Genomic DNA, 20,596 nt, shown 5'->3' with positions numbered 1-20,596 from the left:
GCAGCCCTGGTGCAGGGGGCGTGGAGAGGCACAGGCTCGAGACGGGCTCCCATCTGACCACCGCCCCGGAGCCCCCTTATCAGCAGTTCCTCCTCACACTTCCGTAGCCCAGGGTTTGCCTCTTCCTTCTTCTGGCTCTAGCCCAGCGTTCCCTTGGCCCCGTTCCCCAGCCCTGCTTTGACGGTGACCTCCCCTGCCTGTCTGCACTAAAGGATCAACCCTCTTCCCACCGCTGCACGCTGCACTGAGCCGAGACAGCGGTCCAGGTGCCCAGGCTGCAAGGTGTGGAGTCCGTGCTGGTGCACAGCGGGAAACTGATCACCTCTGACCCTCATCCCTCCCTTTCCAGCGGCGCAATCTCACCCCTCCTGGATGCAAGCTCACAGCTGGCCCTCACCCGTGACTGCACAGTTATCCCCCTCAGGACGCTCACCTCCTCCCGCCTGTCTGAATCCTGCACACCCCTCTGGCCGAGCTCCTGCCCACTCTTCTAAGAAGCCTTTCCACACCCTTCCGCTTATTCTGCTCCTCCAGGCTCAGCTCAGCTTGGCCTAAGCAAGGCCCTGCTAGACCAGGCCACACCAACCTCATTCAGCTCCTAGGACCACCATGCTTGGTCCGGCCCCTGCCCTCACCTTGACCAGTTAATTCTTACCCACCCTCAGGACTCAGCTTCAAAGAGCCTTTCCTAAAACCACCTCCTTTCCCAATCTTCCCAGGTCCTATCAGACTCTACCATAGCACCCTGCTGTCCTTGATAGAATTATCAGCTTGTCATTAAATAACCGTGCAGTGGGTATTTAGGGACTGTGGATATCTGGTGCAGCTGGAGTGTGGCTAGTGGGAGATGAGGCCAGGAGGAAAAGACCTTGGATTGTCAGGCTAGGGATCTTGGACTTACTCTGTGGGCAAGAGAGAATTCTTTCAGGGTTCATGCAGAATAATTCGTTCTTGAGGGCCCTGAGACCTAGGGTTTAATGGCCTCCCCTTTTTTTTTCACTTGTTTGGCTGGTTGTTTAGTTGGTTAACTGGCTAGTTAGATAGTTGGTTGGTTGAATTGTTGGCTGGATGGTTGAAAAGTTGATTGGTTGACCGATAAGTTATTTTATCAGTTGACTGGTTGGTTAGTTCATTAATTGGGTGGTTGGTTAGTTGATGGGAGGGGTGGGTGGATGGACAGATGGAGAGTAGTTTCATTAGTTAGCTGATTAGTTAATTCCTTGATTAGTTGTCTGGTTGGATGGGTGGGTAGCTGATTGACTGTGTCTTCCTCGGCCCAGTCCTCGCGCCTCCCCCATCACTGTGGGCCCAAGCTGGCCCTGCTTTTGGTTTTCCTGTTCCCACATTCATCAGGCCTAATGCCCTTTCTTCCTGTCTTTCCACAGGCACTTGTCCGGCTGCCACCCCATATTTCACAGTGTGATGAAGTCTTTCGGTTCTTTGAGGCCCGACCGGAGGATGTCAACCCCCCGAAAGAGTAAGTGGTAGCTCAAGCCTCTCCCGTGTGCTTGGGGGGAGAGCTGGCAAGGCCAACGAGGCTAAGCAAAGATGGACCAAAGGAAGGCGGGACCACCTTCCCCGACTCCTGTTGCCAAGGCTTGTTCCTTATTTCTCTTGACCCCAGAGCTGGCAAGGGAGGGTATCTTTGCATCTGGGGAGCAGGTTTTCCTGCAAACTCTTTATAGTTCACAGGTTATGGTCAGGAGCAGATGAGATAACAGAAAATATAATGGTCATGCGGTTCAGATGCCCAGGGTTAGCGGTCATTGCTCTTAATCGTTGACACTACCAAGCTCCCAGCTGAAACGCAGAACCAGGAGGGCACGTGCTGCCCAGGTGAGCCTCACCTGCTGAATACTCGAGTGGTCCTGGGCTGCTGCAGCAGATCTTACAATCATCACCGAAAACAACTGAGTGTGCACAGAGCGCTCACTACATGGCTTTTACCTGTAGCATTTTACTGGGCTGGCCAAAAAAGTTCGTTTGGATTTTTCCATAACATCTTACAGAAAAACCTGAATGAACTTTTTGGCCAACCCAGTCCAATAGACTAATGTAGCCCGGTTTACAGAGGAGAAAACTGAGGGGCGTGAAGTTAGGTGAATTTTCCCGAAGTCATGCAGCTGGTTGGGTATGTGACAGGCATGTGACTTGAATGAACCCAAATCTTGAACCCATGAGACTTGAACCCAGGGCTGGCTGACTTTCCATGTTGGGGAGAAATGGGGCGCCAAGCATGTCTTTTTTCCTCTCTGGAAGCAGGGTACTCTGGGCCTGGTGGTCAAGACGACCTACCCGGTCTTGCTGGTCTCCCACACACATGCCCAAACTCCATCCTCATGGCTACCTTCTCTTGCTCAGAACACTATCCTCACCCACACTCCCCAGAGTAGCTTCTCAATGGAGAGAAGAATCCAGGGGCTGGTGAGCAGAAGAAGGCAGCCAGGGAAGAGGGTCGAGTAGGGGAGAGGGTTGGGGGAGAGGACTGAAGGGGATGCACATTGATTACCTCACTCCATACATCTGTTCCCCTGAAATCTTCAAGTGCCAGACTGGACAAGAGAGAGGCAGATGGGGCGGGTGCTACAGGAGGAAGGGAAAGAATAGTGCAGAGGAATTGTCTGGGGCAGGTGGGGAGAGGCAGGAGGCCATCTGGTGATGGGGAGCAGAAAGCCTACAGACAAGGGTTGTTGCACAGCTCCAGGGGCGCCGTTGTGAACGGCGCACTCTCTGTGAACGGCGCCCATAGAGGTAGTAGAGTACACAGTCTGCACACCCATACGTGTCCGTCCTGCCTAAAGGAGCCCTTCTCTTTTCACCCATGCTGTAAGACTAAGAGCCTAAAGTGGCCTAGGCCCTCTGGGGGAGGAAAGCATTACTCAGCTCAGAGGCTCACCTGGCCCAACCAAAGCCATCTCCTTTACTGGCTACCAAAGGATTAAGAAAAAAGCAAATGCTGTGAACCATCAGAAACTCATCACAGTGTGGTTCACAGTGTGGAGCAATTGAAAGCCACAGGGAGTGGGAGGTGTGGTGTTGAGCTCACACCCCGACTCTGCTGCTTACTGGGCACACGACTGGCTACACTCAGGTACCTTCCCCTTCTCTTTCTCATCTGTAAAAAAGGGAAGAGTGATTAATCCGTGATCTTGCTACCTCCAAGGATTGTCTTGGAAACTTAGATGACACGTGGGCTGGGCAAGAGGTTTGTAAACAACAAAATGAGATACAAATGTGTGTTCTCACCAGCGGGAAAAACATCGCTCTCTCTGTACCTACTATGCGTCAGGCTTGTGGGAGAGGTTTGCACCGGGAGTTACATGTTCTTGTCCCCATGTTACAGATGAGGAAACAGGTTCACAGCTGGAGCCAGGACTTGAACCCAGATTTTTCTGGTTCCAGAGGCCGGTACTCTTTCCACATCTCCTGCCCACCCTCCCTGGTTTGGGGAGGAATCAGGGGACCAGGACTGTGGTCCTGACACCTCTCAGTGCATCCGCTCTGTCCCCCCTCCTCTGTGTTCCCGTCCCTGCCTTCCTCACTCTCCCAAGGCAGAGGAAGGCTCTTGAGACCGGCAGCAGTGTACCGGGTCCACCTGGCCCTGCCACTCCCCAGCTATGATGGCCTCTCAGAGCCTCTTGTTCTCCTTTCTTCCACGGGGAGAGAGGAGATGCCCCTCCCCAGGTGGGTTGTCATTGGAGTCACACGTGATCATGTGCCCAGAGGAGGGGAGAAGAATTGCTGCTGGTGGGTGAAATAGCAGGTGCATCACCACAAAATCAACTGACCCTGCCTTTGGTTCGTGCCTCTGAACCCACTCCCTGCCAGGCAGCTAAATAAGCTGGTCCTGTTTCACCTGTTGACCTGAGCACCAGTAGCCGTAGGTTAGCCTCTTGCCCGTCCCTGGAAGGCCCTTGAGGAAGGTGGAAACCAGGCTCGGGAAGACAGTTGTGTGTTGGTGAGGCAGCAGGCATGGCTTTGCGGGGCAGGCTCTGGGGTCCAGGCCCACCACTCAAGGCTCTGTGATCTCTGATCATTTGCCCAGCCTCTCTGCCTTTCTGGGTCCCCATGCCTGAAAAGAGAGAATGCAGGACTCCTGGAGCGGCCCAGAGGGCTTACGGAGACGACATGTGCACTGAGATAACCCGGCTGGTGCTATGGGCCCCTTGGAAGCGCACAGCAGTTTTGTTCGTGGGAGGTTGTGGAATGGAATGGAATGTGGCCCTGTGCGTGCTCCAACCCTGCAGATCACAGCCTGGCTTTTGCAGGGAGGAGTCATAAAGCATTTAGCCTCTGAGTCACCATGGCCGCGGGGGTTATCTGCCTCTTTCTTGAGGTGGTACCGCACACCTGGGCCAGTTCACATCTCATCTGGCAAGAGATGGCCTGAGAATAGGAACCCCTCCAGCATGAGACGGGCCTGAGGCTCAGGGCGTGGGGTCGGCTGTGGCCACACAGTTCCAAAGGGCTTCTCCGCCCTGGCCCCTCTCAGCCTCCAGAACCTGCCAAGAGAGACCTGTGTCCTATGCAGAGTGTCCTCGCCATAGAGCCCAGACCCATGGGTGACCTGGGCTGACGGGCTGACCCTCTGTCAGCCAAGTGCCTGCAGCCCCTCCCTCTCAGGGCTCTGTCCCAGGCCACCGTACACCTCCCCCCTCCATCCTGAAACATAAACACAGGATGGAGGAACAGCGTTATTTTGACTCTGGGGCGACTGTGGAGTGGCTTATCAAATTATCAAAGCCTGTGGATTTAACTGGAATTTTGTAGATAACCCTGGCCTCTTTCAAGTGTGCTGCTGTGGGACCTCTGAGCGCTCACGGGGGCTGGGGTGGGGGGACCGTGGCCCTTTCCATCTTGCAGGGAAGACAAGGCCTGCAACAGGCCCGGCCCCTCGGCTTTGATCCCAGGCCGCTCGCTGGCTTCCGTGGGTGGAGGGTGGGGCCCACCTCCGGGCTGCTAGTGGCTGCGCTAGACCACTGTCCCTGCACAGAAAGGATGTTCTTTACAGAGACATTTGGTGAGCCTGGCACTGCAGCCTTGGTGGTTTCGCCTCCTCAGATGGCCGCCCCAGGAAGGTTGCTCGAGGGCCCTGCCCTCCCCTCCTTGAACTACTGGCCGACGGGTACTTCTGCTGTGTGGGAGCAGCGCTGAGCTCTCCTGGGGCCCCTGGCTCAGGCCCCAAACGCTGGCATTATTCTAGATTCACCTCTTTCCTTCACACCCCTCCATGCAGCTCGTCAGCACATCCTGTGTGCGCCACCTTCGGCATATACCCAGACCCTGCCCACAGCTCGCCACCTCCCTGCTACTACCCCAGGGGGCCGAGCCTCGTCTCACCCCTGGATTCTGGCCTGACTGGTCTCCCTGCCTCTGCCCTCGCCCGCTACGGTCCCTTTTCAACACAGGGGAAGGAATAATCTTTTAAAAATACAGGTCAGATCATGTCCCTCCTCTGCTCAAAATCCTCCGTGCCTCCCTTGTGGCTCAGAGTCGAGGCCCTTCCGCCTGCCCCTCCCGTCGCCCCTGGTGGCACCTCCTGCCTCTCCCTCCTGGCTCTGCTCCAGCCACTTCTCACACCTTCCAGCCACGTTCTGCCTTGAGGGCTTCTCACTGGCTCTTCCCTCCGCCTGGAACACTTCACCCCCTCCCCAGGAGAGCCCCAGCCTGGCCCTCCCCGTCCTGGCTTCATCTTCCTTCACGGAACTTATCACCACCTCCCATGTGACCTGTTCCCTCCCTAATGTTATTGTCAGTCTGGGAGAGCAGGAACCTCTACGTGTTCTGATCACACCGTAATCCCAGTGCCCAGAGCAGGCACTCAGGAGATTTGCCGGATGGATGAGTAATGTCATTCAGGCTTTCTGTTAGTCCCCCACAGGCGGTAGGCTGTGATGTGACCATTCGGAGAGATGAAGTGGCTCCCTGGAGGTCACCCAGCTGGCAAGGGGCGGCCAAGAGAAGCTGGGGATGACGCATCCTAGCCTCTCCTGTGTGGATTCTGGGGCAGCCGTGAGGCTGGCTTGGGGTGGAGAGAGCCCTGATCACCAGATCCGGAAGGAGGGGGATAAGGACACATCCCTGGAACTCAATGGGATTCAGCGCAGGACGAGTCCCGGGCGGTCCTGAGCGTCAACTCTGACAAGCAGTTGGGCCTGGCCTCGTGCAGGCCACACCCAGCACCCCTGCAGCACCCAAGGTGACCCCCTGGGCTATGCACATGACCCACCCGGTCCTGGGGCCACACCTGCTGGCCCAGCTCTCCCTGGCTTACCTGTGTTTGAGCGCTTGAGACCCACATCCTGGACCACTGGACCAGGGGGGCAGGCGCCCCCTGGCCTGGCTTCCACAAGGAGCCCCCGAGCAGCCGGTCCCTCAGCTCTGATTTTCCTGTGATGAGAGTGATGGAAATGGGAGCTCAGGCTGCCGGGCAGGACGCCAGTTAACCACGTGACCCAGCAAATGCCTCTTTTAGTTCCAGTTTAAATTTGCATCATTGAAACAGTGAACCTAAAGGTTCTCAAAGGGCCCTCCAGGAGCCCTGTCCTCAGCACCGCCCCCGCACGATGCACGTTCCTCAGAGAAGGGTTAGGGGAGGTGCAGCCCCATGAGGCCCGAGGGCCAGAGACCGGCCTTCTCATCTCTCCAGCCTCCTGATCCACGGATGCCACCCTCATCCTTAGGTACCTGCACAGGGCTGCAGCCGGCTGTCGCCAGCCTCCACGCCCAGGCCCAGCCGTTTCCTCCACCTGGAGCGCTCCTGTCCCCTCTGCCCACCCACCCCGGCCCGAGTCCTACTCAGCCCTCAGGCTTTCCAGCAAGCCTCTCCAGAGCCCGTAGCCCTGGCCATGGCACCAACCACACTGTTTATGGTCTCTCCCCACCATGGGGGCCCGCATCTCTGGCCCCCCAGGGCCTGGCACCTGATAAGCATTGAGTGAACCCAGGTTGGGGCTGTTTAACAAGATTAAAACTTGCACTGCCCGCTGTCATGGTTTCAGAGTGAACAGCACCCTCGACCCCTCTGGAGTTAGGTGGTCTGGGCTCCCTGGCCCCTCTGTGCCTCGGCTTCCGTATCTGTAGAGTGTGAATAACGAAAGCGCCTGCCGCCAAGGGCTGTTGGGAGGATGGTGCGTGGACAACACAGAACAGACCCGGCACGCAGTCAGCACTGCCCAAGGCAAGGCTCGCTGTCGTCATCGTGGCAGTCCTGGGCGGGGGGAACTGCGGCAAGAGACCCCCCACGCTGCAACAGCTCTGCCACTTGTGGGCACTGCAGCCTCCTTTCGCCGCCTGACATTGGTGGCCCTCTGCGCTCGGCCCGAGCCCGTGGGCAGGTGGGCACACACGCATTTGGCCCCCATGTCGCTTAGGGGAAAAACAGAGGCCAGGGCTGGCGGGGGTGCCCCCTCCGTCACCTCCCACTCGTGGACCTGCCGCTGGCTCAGCAGCCTGGGAGCTCGTGGCCAGCGGGGCCCACACACACCTGCAGCGCAGAGGGTCTCCACTCCCTGCCGCCCCTCTCGGCTCGAGGCCTGGTCCTGTCCCCTTGGCCCATTTCTTCCCGCTGAAGCCAGCCAGATCCTGGTTAAGTTCTCAAAATTGCACGGGAGGAACAGGGCCTTGCTAAACAGGTTTTTGTTCCTCAGCCCCAGGGCCACAGAGCCACCCTCTGTTGTGGCCTAAAACAATGGCCCAATGTTCAGAGGGACCATCCATCCCTGCCCCAGCCTGTCCCAATGGCCAGCTTCCATCTGGCCCGGGGTCCACACCCCTGCCACCGCCGTGTCCATGCCTGGGCAGGCCAGCGAGAGAGGGAGGCTGTCCTACCTGATCCAGGCGGAGAGCCAGGTTTGGATCTGGGCCTGGGCCTCGTGAAGGTGGCCCAGCGGCTGATGCGGGGGGCGCTGAGCGAGGCTTCCAGAGACGGAGGCCTCGGGCAGAGGACAGGCAGCTGTTCTGGGGCTGGGGTGGCATGAGGGCAGAGCCCCCAGAACAGGTGCTCTTTACAAGATCTCCCAGCCTCCCTCCCCACTGATGCTTCTGAAGGGAGTGGAGGCTGGGGCTGCCCTCCCTGGGGGAAAGCAGAGTCCAGGAGGACAGAGGGGACGTTGCCAGCCCTGCCGCGGGACCCAGCAGGAAGACGGGGCGTGGGCACGGCCGTGCAGCCAGGATAGCCCCGAGAATTTGGGGAGCCTCCTCCAGGAGCTCCCACAGCCTCGATCCTGGCCAAACTCCAGGTCAGGCCTGCTCGGGAGCCTGACTCTGGATCTCAGCATCCAGGCTTCCGCTGACAGCAGCGTGACCTTCTCCGTAAGTCACACCTACCTGCCCGGCGCCGAGGAGAATGAAGTAGAGGCTGTGTGTGGAGCACTTAGTAGGCGCTGAGGCAGGTTACTCTCTTCTTCCCTCCCTTCTGCTTCTCTGGGCAGCAAATAGAAGGTCCTGGGAAGAGTCCTGGAGAGCATCTCTGCTTCGGCCTTCACCCAGCAGGTGTTCATGGAGCATCTACTATGTGCCAGGGACTGGGTAGGCTGACAAACTCAGGGCTCAAGGCTACCACTACTAGGTGGAAATTTTGAATTGAATTAAACTCACTCCAGAGACAACAGTCAGAACACCCGGCTCTGCTTGTGGCCTTGAATGAGTCACTTCACCACTGAAATCTCTGTAAAAGAGGCCAACAGTAGCCTCTTGGCAGGGTAGTTGTGAGGTTCAAGGACACTGATGCCTGTAAATGCCTCGAGGGTGCCTGGCCAGCACAGATGCTCAGTAATCGGGAACTTTCTCTTCTTCTCCCCCTTTCCTCTTCACCCCTCCTGGGTGTACAGTGGCCACTCAGAAAAGACTAGGGGAATGGAATCGGGCCAAGCTGAAGACGAGCTGGGCTGACCTTTCCTGAGCCCCTCTCCACTCCGGGATGGCTCGCCAGGGTTGGTGCCGACTGGGGGGTGACTGGCTCTCAGGACCTCTGAGGCATCCCTGTTCCTGGCACTCCCCAAGGGACAGGTGGCTTGGGAATTGGAGTGGGCAGCCCACCCACCCGCTTCCTGCTTTGCTGAGTCTTGGTCCGACCCTCGTCAGTGGGACGGCTGTCCGCACCCGGCAGGCCCCACCGCCACCCGTCTGAGCAGGGACATGGGGCGTACTGTCCTTCCAGCCCCTCTGCCACTGGCAGTGGCGCCAATAGCCTCTCTATGCTGATGGGTGAGAGAGCCAGCTGGACCCAGGGACTCTGGATCCACAGGAGGCTGGGGACTGGAACAGCACAGAAGCCCTTGCCCAACCCCCCGCCACGGCCCCCTTTAACCTGGGTGGGCAGGTGAGAGGAAGGGGGCCACAGGAAGCTGTGTCCAGCCCACCTGAAAGGGGCGTCAGCTCCAGGGAACGAGGACTTCCGCGGGCCCAGCTGTTGTGCTGGGTGGGCAAGCCGGCGGGAGGCCCAGAGCAAGGGCGTGTGCAGGCCACATCCAGGTTGGGAGGGTTCCTCTGTGTTCAGTCCTGGCACAGGACTTTCAGCTCTCAAAGCCGGGATGGAAAGGAGGCGGCAGGGTGGGGAAGGGTATCCTGGTACTTTGACGGGGAGGGGGGGGTCCCAGTTATTTTCTCAGGCTTGTGCTTTCTGTGTCTCCCTGAAACTTCAGCCCCGGGAGGATGGTCCTGGTGTGCAGGTGCCCGAGGCCCCACATGCCCACTCCCTTGCTCCCAGGGCAGTGGCATCCTTTGGAGGCTCCAGCTGGGGGAGTGCGCCCCCGACACAGCCCCAGAGGCCTGCTCCGCTACTAGGTCCTGTTTGAGGGGAGTCTTCGTTCCGCTGCCTTGTAATTACTGCCGCTGCGTTGTAACCAGTCCCCTGGCTAGCTGCCCCTCCACAGGGAGTCCGTGGCAGAGCTCAACCTCAGACCCAGGTCTTCAGCCCTGTAGACCGGTCTTCCTCTGGTGGCATCGGGCGGGAAGCATTGGTCCACGCAAGCATTTTTCATCATCTTCCTGGTGTGAGGCACAGGGCCACAGAAGGGGGCGAGGCTCAGCCCTGCCTCCTGGGGAGCTCGTGGTCTGAGGGGGAAATGGCACAGACAGGGCCTGGCCCGCTGCTGTGGGAAGCGGTGGAGCACAGGAGCCAGGACTGGGGCAGTTTCAAGGAATTGAAAGAAAGTCTGTCTGCCTGGAGAGCAAGAGGGTTGGCTTGAGCTGGGCCAGAGGAGATGGGCCTGGGGCATCCCGTGTCCAGCTGGTGATTTGGGACAGTCGTTAACCCCTTCCACACTTTGGCATCAGGTGAGGGGACAGAATTTGGGGGTCTTTGGTCCAAGCATGTAACAGCCAGGGTCAGGAGTGGGGGCCGAGGGCTGTGAGCAGGGAGGACATTCACAGCAAGTCGGATGTGAAAGACGCAAGCGTTCTGGAGATCACGTGACCCTTCCCCACCTTCACAGGCCCTGGTAAATTGGGCCTTAATGTAGATTGGAGGGTAGGCACCAGTCAGTTCAGGCGCCTTAGTTCATGGGATCCGTGTGTGTTTGGCTCCCCCTTGTGGCAACATTGGATATTACACCAGCCGGCATTCTGGCAGGCGGTTGCAGACCAGGCTGAAACTGTGCTGGACACTTGAGCATGATCTATCTTGTTTAACCATCCATATAATCCTGTGAGGTTCATGCCTCCTTTCTGCAGATGAGAAATCTCAGGCTCAGATTGGTTGAGTTACCTCTCAGCTAGTAAGTGCCAGAGGCTGGATCCAAACCCTTCCCAGCTCCAGGTGTGCACCCCCCTGACGACACAGGGGTGTGTAATGAAGAGCAGCACAGGGGCCACGGCCAGGGGAACTTGCTTCAGTTCGCAAGGTGGGACCTTTCATCTGACCATAGGGCTGAAAAGAATCAGCACCCCATGGTTGCCCTGGTCACACAGTAGGAAGCAGCTGGAGGTGCAGTTGAGGGCACTTTCCACATCTGGGGACTCTTTAAGGGGACTCCAGGCTTTTCACCAAGCCTCAGGAGCACCAGGGCCAGTCCAGCCCGTGTTCACTGAGGGCCTCCTGCTGTGGGATCAGACCTCTGAGAAGGGGGCTGCCCAGCTCGCCTTTCAGGACGGACACAGTGAGGCTGGTTCAGAGAGCACCCAAGAAAGCTGGTCTCCCTTCCCCCCTACCAAACTGAGACCTGACTTTGGCCTTGGGCACAGCTGTGACTCCACCCCCAGACCGAGCCTCTCTAACACGTGGCCCACTTGTCACATGGGCAATCCGAAATCAATGTGAACCCCCGCCCCCCAACCCAGGACACACAGCCTGAGGCTACCGGAGGCTATTTGGGCGAGGCCTGCCCCAGTGCTTAGGACAGGAGGGAGATTTTGTTTTCCAAACAGCCTGATGGGGGTATAATTTACATAAGGAATTCCCTCATTTTAAGTATACAGTTAATCCAGCGATTATTAGTAAATTTACAGAGTTGCGAAACCATCCGCAATCCAATTTTAGAAAATTTCCATCACCTTGAGAAGATCCCAGAGGGCGGTCTTTAATCCTTCCCAGGCTCCAGGGTTTAGGAGCCCCGCTAGCATCCCTTCCCTCTTCTCCTGTCTGGGAAGAGGAAATCCGTGCTCCTGGGGACTGAGTTCTTCCCCCACCCGTGTCCTGCTCTGATTTCTAGACCTTCCCGTAGTTGCAGCTGCTTTGGCCTTGCACGAACTGCCCAATAGCCCAGGGGTGAGGCCCGCCCGGCCTTCTTGATGCAGCTCTGAGGTGGACTGGCCGCTGAGTGGGGGCCCAGGGCAGAGGGGCAAGGGTACCCATTTCAGTGGGCACCTTCCCTGCCTCTTGATTCTAGTGGCCCACTGGGTGCCCACCTTAAACTCCATCCCCACCCCCAGGAAGTACATACACAGTGGGCTCTGCCACTCGGAAGGCCAGTGGGCGCAGGCAACAGATCTAGGGGCCAAGCCACAAGATGCCCAACTTTCTACCAGGGCCCGTTCCAGGCAGCCCAGAGGTTTAGCAGAAAACAATGAACGTGTTTTAGCTCATTTAATTTTTGCATCCATCCGTGAGGTGGGTACAGTTATTTTCCCCAATTTACAGATTGTGCCACTAAGAAACAGAGGGGTCACATGACTGGCAAAGCTGCTATGTGGCAGAGATGGCTAGAACCCAGGCAGTCCAGAGGGAGAGCCTGGGTCTTACCTGTCCTGCTCCTCAATAAAGCTCGCAAGTGTTTAGACGCTGCATGGCACGAGCTCAGAATAAATGGGACCTATTATCACTAGCGCTATTGTTGAGGGGCTAACGTGCTGGAGAAGAAGCCAGAGGCCTGGCTACCCAAGGCCCACAGAACACTCACGGCTCAGCTCGCAGCTACAGGGGTTTGCAGTTTCTGGAGCCATCAAACAGCCTCTCCCATCCTGGCTGCATGCACGCGGTCCCAGCCTGCCGAGCCCAGCATTCCCCAGACACCCTCCAGCCCATCCGCCACATTGCATTGTCAGGTTCTGCAGCCCAGAGGAGGAAGGTGATTTGCCTGAGGTCACCCAGAGAAACTGGATTTGCACCAGGTTTTTTGACTCAGAGCCCAGTGCTCTTCCCAGCACACGGAAACTCTCCCAGCTGATTTCCAGAGCATCCCGAGTGCTGGTGCGGAGAAGGGCACCTGGAGGCCCTTATGGAGACTTGAATGGGGGCCTGGCTGAGGGACCGGGGGGAAGGGCCGGCTGCTGGCTGCTCTGAATGGCTGGGGAAGTGGGAGCTGGGCTGTGGTCATGTCCGATTCAATTACAGAGGCAGGCTCCTGATTAGAGAAGCCTGCGCCTGCCAAGCCGACGAATTCGAAGCTAATAGCCGGGGTGCCCCGGCTCCCACCCCAAGCAGGAGGGGGCACCCATGAGGCCCACAGAGCCCTGCGAGGCCTCAGGCAGGCGCCTCGGGAGCCAGAGGACACGGTTATCCCACGTTGGCCGCCACCCGGCATGCCTGGGTGGCGCCCTCGCTGTGCAGGGTTGTGGCCAGGAGAATCTTGGTGGGCAGGTGGGGGGCACTTCACGCCAGGGACAGGGAGAGATGGTGTCTTGTTTCGGAATCCTCCAGAAGCAGATGTGGGGGAGAGGATTGAGCTCAGGCGGCTTACTAAGAGAAGATACCAGTGAGGGAGCGAGGGAAGGTGCGGGAGGCAAGGCAGCCGGAAGTGGTGCCTGGTTATCAACCAGCTACCCCGGGGGCGACCGGGGCTGACCAGGGCCACATCTCCCAAGGAACCTGTGGGGAGCCTGCGAAGAGCTCCCAGCCAGAGGGCTGCCTCGCCTGAGGGCAGGGCTGCTGGGACCTCCCCACCCTCCTGTGCTTTCTTTGCCCACCTCCAAATAGCAGGGGAGGGAGCTTTCCAAAAAGCCTGTCTGAGCCGACACCCACAGGGCTTTCCGCTGTGCTTAGGAGGTCTTCCGGGAGCTTCCCTGTGGCCTGCGCCTGGGGAGGCCTGGCCCTTGTTCCTGCCCCTGCCCCTGCCTCAGCCCTGGCCTCTGCCTTTCCGTCTGCCCCTCAGGCTCTCCCTTAATCCTCTCTTCCTGAGAGCCCTCCCTTTCTTTCTCCACTTCAGCACTCTGATTCCTTTCTTCACAGCTCTTAACCCAGTTTATCAATTGGCTTTATCCGGTTCTGTGCTGTCCTCCTCCGGGCAGGGGTGGGTCTTGTCTTACTCAGCGCTGTGATGGCAGGGCCTGGTGCGTAATAGGTGCTTGTCAAGGACAGAGGAGCCCCGGTGGTGCTGCAGGGGTCAGAGGAAAGAGCTGGCAGCTGCAGGGAAGGTGGGCCAGCACTACCCCTCCGCCGCCTGGGGCTCCGGGACTGCAGGCCTTTTGTCACTAAGCGCTGAGTTTCTGTAAGCAGAATGGAGACAACTGTGGTTGAGTCTGTTCAAGGCCCGAGGGCCGCTCTGGCTAAAGCCCTGAGGAGGGCCTGCGTGGAGGGGCCAGTCCCCTGCGGTCCTCTTCCTGGGAGGGCGGGCCCGGCCAGTGCACCAGGGTCAGTCATGGAGTATGAGATGGTCAAGCAGGCCCGGTGGAGATCAGACCAGGAGGGCAGGGGGGCCTTGGAGAGGCAGCCAGACCCCTGGGGGCCGGAGGTGGGCAGGGAAGGCAGCCTGGGGGAGCCAGGCCTCCACCTGGACTTGGATGCTGAGGGAGGGTTCAGAGACAGATAGGGAGGGAGAGGCCTGGACAGATGGAGGCTTCCAAGCAGGGGCATCAAGACAGGGGCGGGGGCTTTGGGGGGTGGGGCATGAGAAGGCTAGAAGGCCAAGAGCCTGAAAAGGTGGTGATGGTTCTCAGCACAGGGTTAGGAGTCAGCTGACACCCACTTTAAATCTGAGCTCTGCCACTGGGCTAGCAACTTAAGCATTTTGTGCCTCGATTTCCCCATCTGAAAAATGGGGATAATGATAGCACCTTCTTTTTGGAGTGGTCAAGAGAATTGCAGTAATATATACGAAGCACATCTCGCTGTGCCCGGCACATAGTCAACACCTCCTGAGCACACACGTGCCCTTGTTCTCAGACTTGGGCCCACAGGGCACACGGGCAAAGGAGGCAGTAAGGCACTGTGGTCCAGCTGGGGGAGCAGAGAGACACACTTGCTAGGGTGATGTCCCAGACAGAGGATGGAGCACAGGAGACCCAGGCCATCCTCACCAATGGACAGGGAATGCACCGAGTCATGAGGGTGGACTCTGCCCATCGAGACTGCTCGAGCCTTCTCATATTTTACACACATTAGCACCCGCACTTGGTGACCCATCTATAATGATCAGGGAAGACTTCCTGGAGGAAGTGGCATTTCCACTGGGCTTTACTGGGGGGGAAAGGAGGGGACGGCTGCCTGGGGGACAGCTCAGGATTATACCGCCGTTCTGGCCAGCCCCTTGGAACCACCTGGCAGCCCTGAGCCTGGTTGCCAGGAGTCAGGGCTTTCGTGCACTCACTCAGCAAACACCAGTGGTGCCCAGCCCTACGCGAGGCCTGGGGAGACATCACAGTTCCGGCCTCACGGAGCCTACAGTGGAGAGGAGGAAGCAGCAAAGCCGCAATAGTGAGAGCTACGAAGGAAAAGCCAGGGTGCTGTGGCAGGCCCGGTTTGGGGGTGTTGGGGGTCAGCACTGGGCTAGGAGCTGAAGGAAGGGAAGGAGAGAAAGTCAGAGGGAAGCAGAGCCCAGGACAGCATCAACCCAGCGTCACTGTCCCCAGAATTTATGAAAACTCCCCTGGGAGAGACAGCCTCTCTGGAGACTGTAAACCTGCCCCAGACAAAGCCAGGCCGTCCTCGGGCTGCAGACCCATGAAGGGTCACTTCCGCTGCAGAGCCTCCGAGAAGCAGCCAGGAGACGCGTCGGCCTCGGCGCTCTGGACGAGGGGCCGTTAGAACCAGAAGCCACAGTGCCTCTAAGCACAGGTGGTTGTGGACACTTGCCACGTGTCACAGCCAGGCTTCCTCTTCCCCGCAGCTGTGCTCACACCAGAGCTGATGCTGTGAAAAGGAAGTGTCTAGAACTCGGTGTCCTTTGGGTATTTTTGGCCCTGAGTCTTTGCCTTTGTTTTATCTTCCTCTTCCCCACCTATTCCTAATTTAGCTTATCTGTCTGAGCTTTACAGCCACAAGATGGTAAATGATTTGAGCACTAAACTAAGGCAGTTTGGGCTCACATGCTGTGTTACTTTGGGCAAGTGACATGCCCTCTCTGATCCTCTATTGCTCTTCTGTAAAATGGGGAAAATAAGAGAACTTACTACATAGGAACGTTATGAGGATAAAATGAGCTGATACGTGTCAAGGGCTTAGTTTGGTCCCCAGCATAATGTAAATGCTTGAAAAAATACAACATTCTTATCAGTTATGATATTAGTGATAATAACAATAGCAGTAGCAATAATAGTAGCATGCCTCAGTCCCCCCCAGCTTTGGAAAAGGAGGGCACAGTCAGGGTACGGTGGCCTACCCCACTCCCTTCATGCCCCCGCCCCCAGTTCCCACCATGCTCTGGGGTCCAAGGGCTCACACCTGCTCCAGGGCCTCTGGGAACTTCTTGGTGACGTCATTACATGGCGGAGGCTGAAGGCAGTGGCCCGGGGCTGGCCCGCTGGGATCTGTAATGGGTGTCCTGGTAAACAGTGACTTTGCTGTAGTTGGAGCCAGGCTGACCCAGAGGAGAGAGAGCAGGTCCAGTGCTGACAGGAAGGCTGCTTGGAGGAGGGCTGGGGCAGGAAGCTGTTACCCAGGGCTCCCAGGCTGCCCCTCCTGCAGCAGGTAGGACGCAGGCCTACCTGGGGCCTGGAGCTGGAAGCCTCTTTGCAAAAGTCACATGGGGCCCGGTCTAATGCCCTGATTATTTCGGTCAAGGAAACTGAGGCACAGAGAGGACTGCCATACCCCAGGTCTCGTGAACCCTACGCTGGGTGGCTCAGTCTTTGAGGACCCCCCTTAGACCCTGTCTCTCACGTGCTGCTCAGGGAGCCAGTTGGCAGACCCTTGGGAAGCCTCCAGCTGCCCTGGGCCCAGGCTGGCCTGGGGGCACCCCAAGTTCACTGAGTACACTGGCCTGGTCAGAGAGCCCCTCTGCCCTGTATTTCCTCCTGCTGCGTGGCGTGCAGTAGCCACTTGCCCCTTCATGGAGCAGCTTCACTCTGTTGGCCACTTGGTCCAGCAGTGAGGAGGATCCAGGCTTGGCTGTCACTCCTTCCGACTGGAATCAATGGGGCCAAGGCCCCCGGGAAGCCTGGCAGCCACGAGGATTCCTGGGGCACATGAAAGGAATACAACCATTTAGATGGGGCTTGAACCGCTCAGCTCTGCCACCCCTGCACATGGTCTTGGTGAAGTGGCTTTACACCTCTGAGCCTGGGTTTCTTCATCTCTAATCGATATCCCAAGCCTTGGCCCTCCCCACTGGGGCCAGCCAGGCCAGTCTCCCCACGTCCTTCCCGAGCTGCTCCTCCAGAAGCTCCTCCCTCACCAGGGTTAACTCCTGGGGCTGTGCAGAGCCCCATGACTGCAGTGAGGGATGGAGGCGTGAGCTAGAGGCTCACCTTTACCGAGCCTCGCTGTGCACCAGGTACTTACTACGTGTTAACTTGTTTTATCCTCCAGCAATCCAATTAGATGGGTGGAAATGCAGAGTGGAAATGAAGACAGAGAGACCCTAAATCTGTCTGGCAGAGCTGGGATTTTAACCCAGGCAGCTCCACACACATCCCCACGTGAGCCAAATAGACCTACCTGCTGGTGCCTGGCCCAGGCCGCTGGTCCAGGCCGTGCTGTCGAGTACACTGTGGCGGTTTACATTACAATTTTAATTAAGATTAAAAATTTAGTTCTTGGGGAGTGCCCTGGTGGCCTAGTGGTTAGGATTCCGGGCTCCCACTGCCGGAGCCTGGGTTCAACCCCTGGTGGGGGTCTTGGGTCACACTAGTCATCTCTTAAGTACTTGACAGCCACGGTGGCTGGTGGCCACCACACTGGACAGTGCAGAGAGAGGCCACTTCCACCGATGATCACAGAGAATCCTATTGCGCAGCTCCAGGTAGGGCACTACTGGGACACTCAGTGCCACTGGAGGTCAAAATCAGTGGGCTTTCTGGACAAGGTGCCCCTCCCCAGGCCTTAGAATGTTGTGAGACACAAGAGAGGGCGGGAGGGTGCGTGTGGTGGCCATAAGCACAGATAACCCTGAGTTTGCAGCCTTGCTTTCTCATTGCTAGCTGTGTGGCACCAGGCAAGTTACTTCACCTGTCTAAGCCTCATCTGTAAAATGGGCCTAAGGCACCTGCGTCAGAAACAACATAAAGCAGGTGTCAAGGGGCCTGGCATTTCTGGGTGCTCAGTGTTTACGCATTTGTGATGTAGAGTTTGGGAAAATCTGGGAGACGGTTCTCTCGCTGTCACAGGCGATCACACAAGCTCCAAGAGCCCAGGCCCTCCCAGGCAGTGCAAGTGGGCTAGGCGCCTGGGAGAAGCTTGGGGCCATGGTCTGAGCACACTTTCCCACAGAGGCTGAAGTAGGAACAAGCACAGCTGGGCCTTGGACGGGCTCCTGGGCCTCCGTGGGAAGCAGGAAGCCATTGGCCCAAGCTCCCAACTTTCCAACCCCAGCTCAAAATTAGGCCAGGGCTGGGGAGTGTCGGGCCCACCGCCAAGAAGCAGGCCGGAGATCTACTCAGCAGTAGGACCCCGGTGTCTGTCTCTCTCACACACACACACACACACACACACACACACACACACACACACCGGTGTCTGTCTCTCTCACACACACACACACACACACACACACACACACACCATCCCGCATTCCTTCCTGCCCCTGCACCTTTACTCACATCATCCCTTCCGTCCCAACTCTCCTTCCTGCCTCTGCTCTTTCTAAATATCCACCTTTCAAGGGTAGGTCTGCTGCCCCCCGCCTCCAGGTCTGCTGCCCCCCCCTCCAGGTCTGCTGCCCCCCCTTCCAGGTCTGCTGCCCCCCATTCAGGTCTGCTGCCCCCCCTTCCAGGTCTGCTGCCCCCCCTTCCAGGTCTGCTGCCCCCCCCACTTCCAGGTCTGCTGCCCTCCCCCTTCCAGGCAGCCCTCTCCAATCGCCCCAGACCACTCTGACCACCCCTCTGGGGAATGCCTCTACAACATATCCTTTTGACCAGGCTTTGGGGCACCTGATCACAAGGTGACTTGTATATTTTCTTCTCCTGGGTGTTTGTCTTGTGTCTCCAACTAGACAGTGTGCTGTGTGAGAGCAGAACTGTGTTTCCCACCACTTCTGCCCAGACACAATGCTGGTTCTACAGCAGACCCTCAGTTAAGACACGGATGGATGCATGGATGCATGGACGGACGGACAGACAAATGCACTTGGAGAGAGACAGGGAAGGCCTCCAAACCTGGAACACCCTCCTTGCCCTTCTCTCCAGGGATTTCACGGTGGAACCCCATCACGGCACTTTGTCACTCCCCTTTCCACAGTTCCCCATCTTCCCTCTCCTCCCTGGACTGCTTGTCAGCCACATCTGGGTGGGATGCCTTGGAACACACAGGTGGGAACCCAGGCCTGAGCTGGCACCCCGAGCGAGAGAGCCAGGGTTTTATGAAGCCATGCTGGTGAGGGGCCAGTCAACACTGCCCCCACTCTGGCCGCCGTCCACGCTCCAAATCTAGCCCCTCTTGGGAACCCAGGCTGTTGGGCAGGGAGCCTCTCCACGTGCCCGATGCCATTCTAAGAGCTTCGCGCATTATCCCAGGTAAACCCCACAACAACAGCAAAGGTAGGAACTAATTTTATCCCTTTGACAAATGAAGGTACAGAGAGGTTAAGAAACTTGCCTCTGTCACAAAGTGGTAAGTGGCTGAAGCAGGCTCCACCCCGCTCACACTCTTAACCCTCTGCTGGAGGCCTGGACGCGGTGGAGCCACCCCCGGGCTGGAGACACGCTCAGGACCTTTGCCATAGTGCTGAGTCCAGCCATGGTGAGGAGACAGACAGACAGACGGAGCTTTGTCCTTTTGCTGCGGATGGAGCAGCAGCAGAGCCCCTCTGGGATGTTCAGGAGACCAGCACGAGGCCTGGGAGGTTTCTGGGTCTGTGATCACCCTGGCTCGGGCCTCTCTGGGACACAGCTTCGGGGGTGCGCAGGAGGCGGGAGGAAACTCTTTCCTCCCCAGGAATTCAGCTTTTTCGCCCCGGGGCAGGAATTCCGGCCTCTCTGGACTGTCCACATGGTCACAATGGGGCCCATTCTCAGAACCCTGGAGAAAACAGCCCCTGCGGAGAAAGGACGGATTCTTGTTGGACACAAGGGCCCTCAGTGCCACAATTTAGATCAGGGCACAGATGGGGGCAAGGAACAGATTCATGCCCCCTCTGTCTGTCTTCCCTAGGGGCTGCTGCCCCTTGAGACCATTCCGTGCAAAGGCTCTCAAAAGCCAGAACGAAAACCCAGCTAGGGGCTAAGGGGGGTGGAAAACTGCTCCAGATTCTCCCGCCCTCAGCCCACTGGAAGCCCCTGCCCTCAGAGCCTCCCTGCTCGGCTTCTGGAGCGACAGGCTGTCTCAGTTTTGGTTTCACAGAGAGTGAACAGCCTGTGGGGACACTCAGAGGGGCCCCCTTATAGGGATGGGGAAACTGAGGGCTCGAGAGTTTGTTGGTGTTTCTAAACCTTTTGCTGCCATGGTGAGAAGTTTCACATCACAACCCAATACAGACAGACAGGTAGACAAGCAGGTAGACATCAGAAACCCAAGTTTCGCGAAACAGGATTTAAACTTAACCATGGGTGACTCCATCATTTTGTTCCTTCTACCTGTTAAAGATGCTTGTTGGAACCCACCAAGGTGATTTCAGAACTCACTAATGGGTCACAACCTGGCATTCAGAAAGCACTAGTTTGAAGTGACTTGCGCAGGTCCACCGGCCGCTGAGGGGCAGAGCCAGGCCCAGAACCCTGGTGGCTCTGTTGACATTTCAGGCTCAGAGCTGTCACAGCCTCTCTCCTGCCCTGCCCCCCGGCTGTCCATCTCACCTCTTAACAAAAAACCTTTCTCCAGCCAGGCTCTGACCCCATCACTCCCTAATTC

The 20,596-nt window shown here is 57.7% G+C and overlaps 1 protein-coding gene across 20 annotated transcripts in view; it reads left to right on the top strand.

Annotated features, from left to right (window-relative positions):
- SH3PXD2A (SH3 and PX domains 2A) overlaps nucleotides 1-20,596 on the top strand; it is a 245,775-nt gene that overhangs the window by 125,905 nt on the left and 99,274 nt on the right. For all 20 annotated transcript variants that reach the window (XM_089898129.1, XM_089898122.1, XM_089898120.1 and 17 more), the window contains one exon: nucleotides 1,386-1,477. In XM_089898129.1, coding sequence (XP_089754255.1) covers nucleotides 1,386-1,477 — 92 coding nt within the window. The remainder of the gene's footprint in view (nucleotides 1-1,385; nucleotides 1,478-20,596) is intronic.

This window comes from Delphinapterus leucas, chromosome 16 (genome assembly GCF_059928025.1).
Source record: "Delphinapterus leucas isolate spDelLeu-1000000601 "Yukka" chromosome 16, BTC_Dleu_Yukka2, whole genome shotgun sequence".
NCBI lineage: Eukaryota > Metazoa > Chordata > Mammalia > Artiodactyla > Monodontidae > Delphinapterus > Delphinapterus leucas.
Note: the sequence above shows the minus strand (reverse complement) of the source record. Positions and strands in the feature narration are given on the sequence as shown.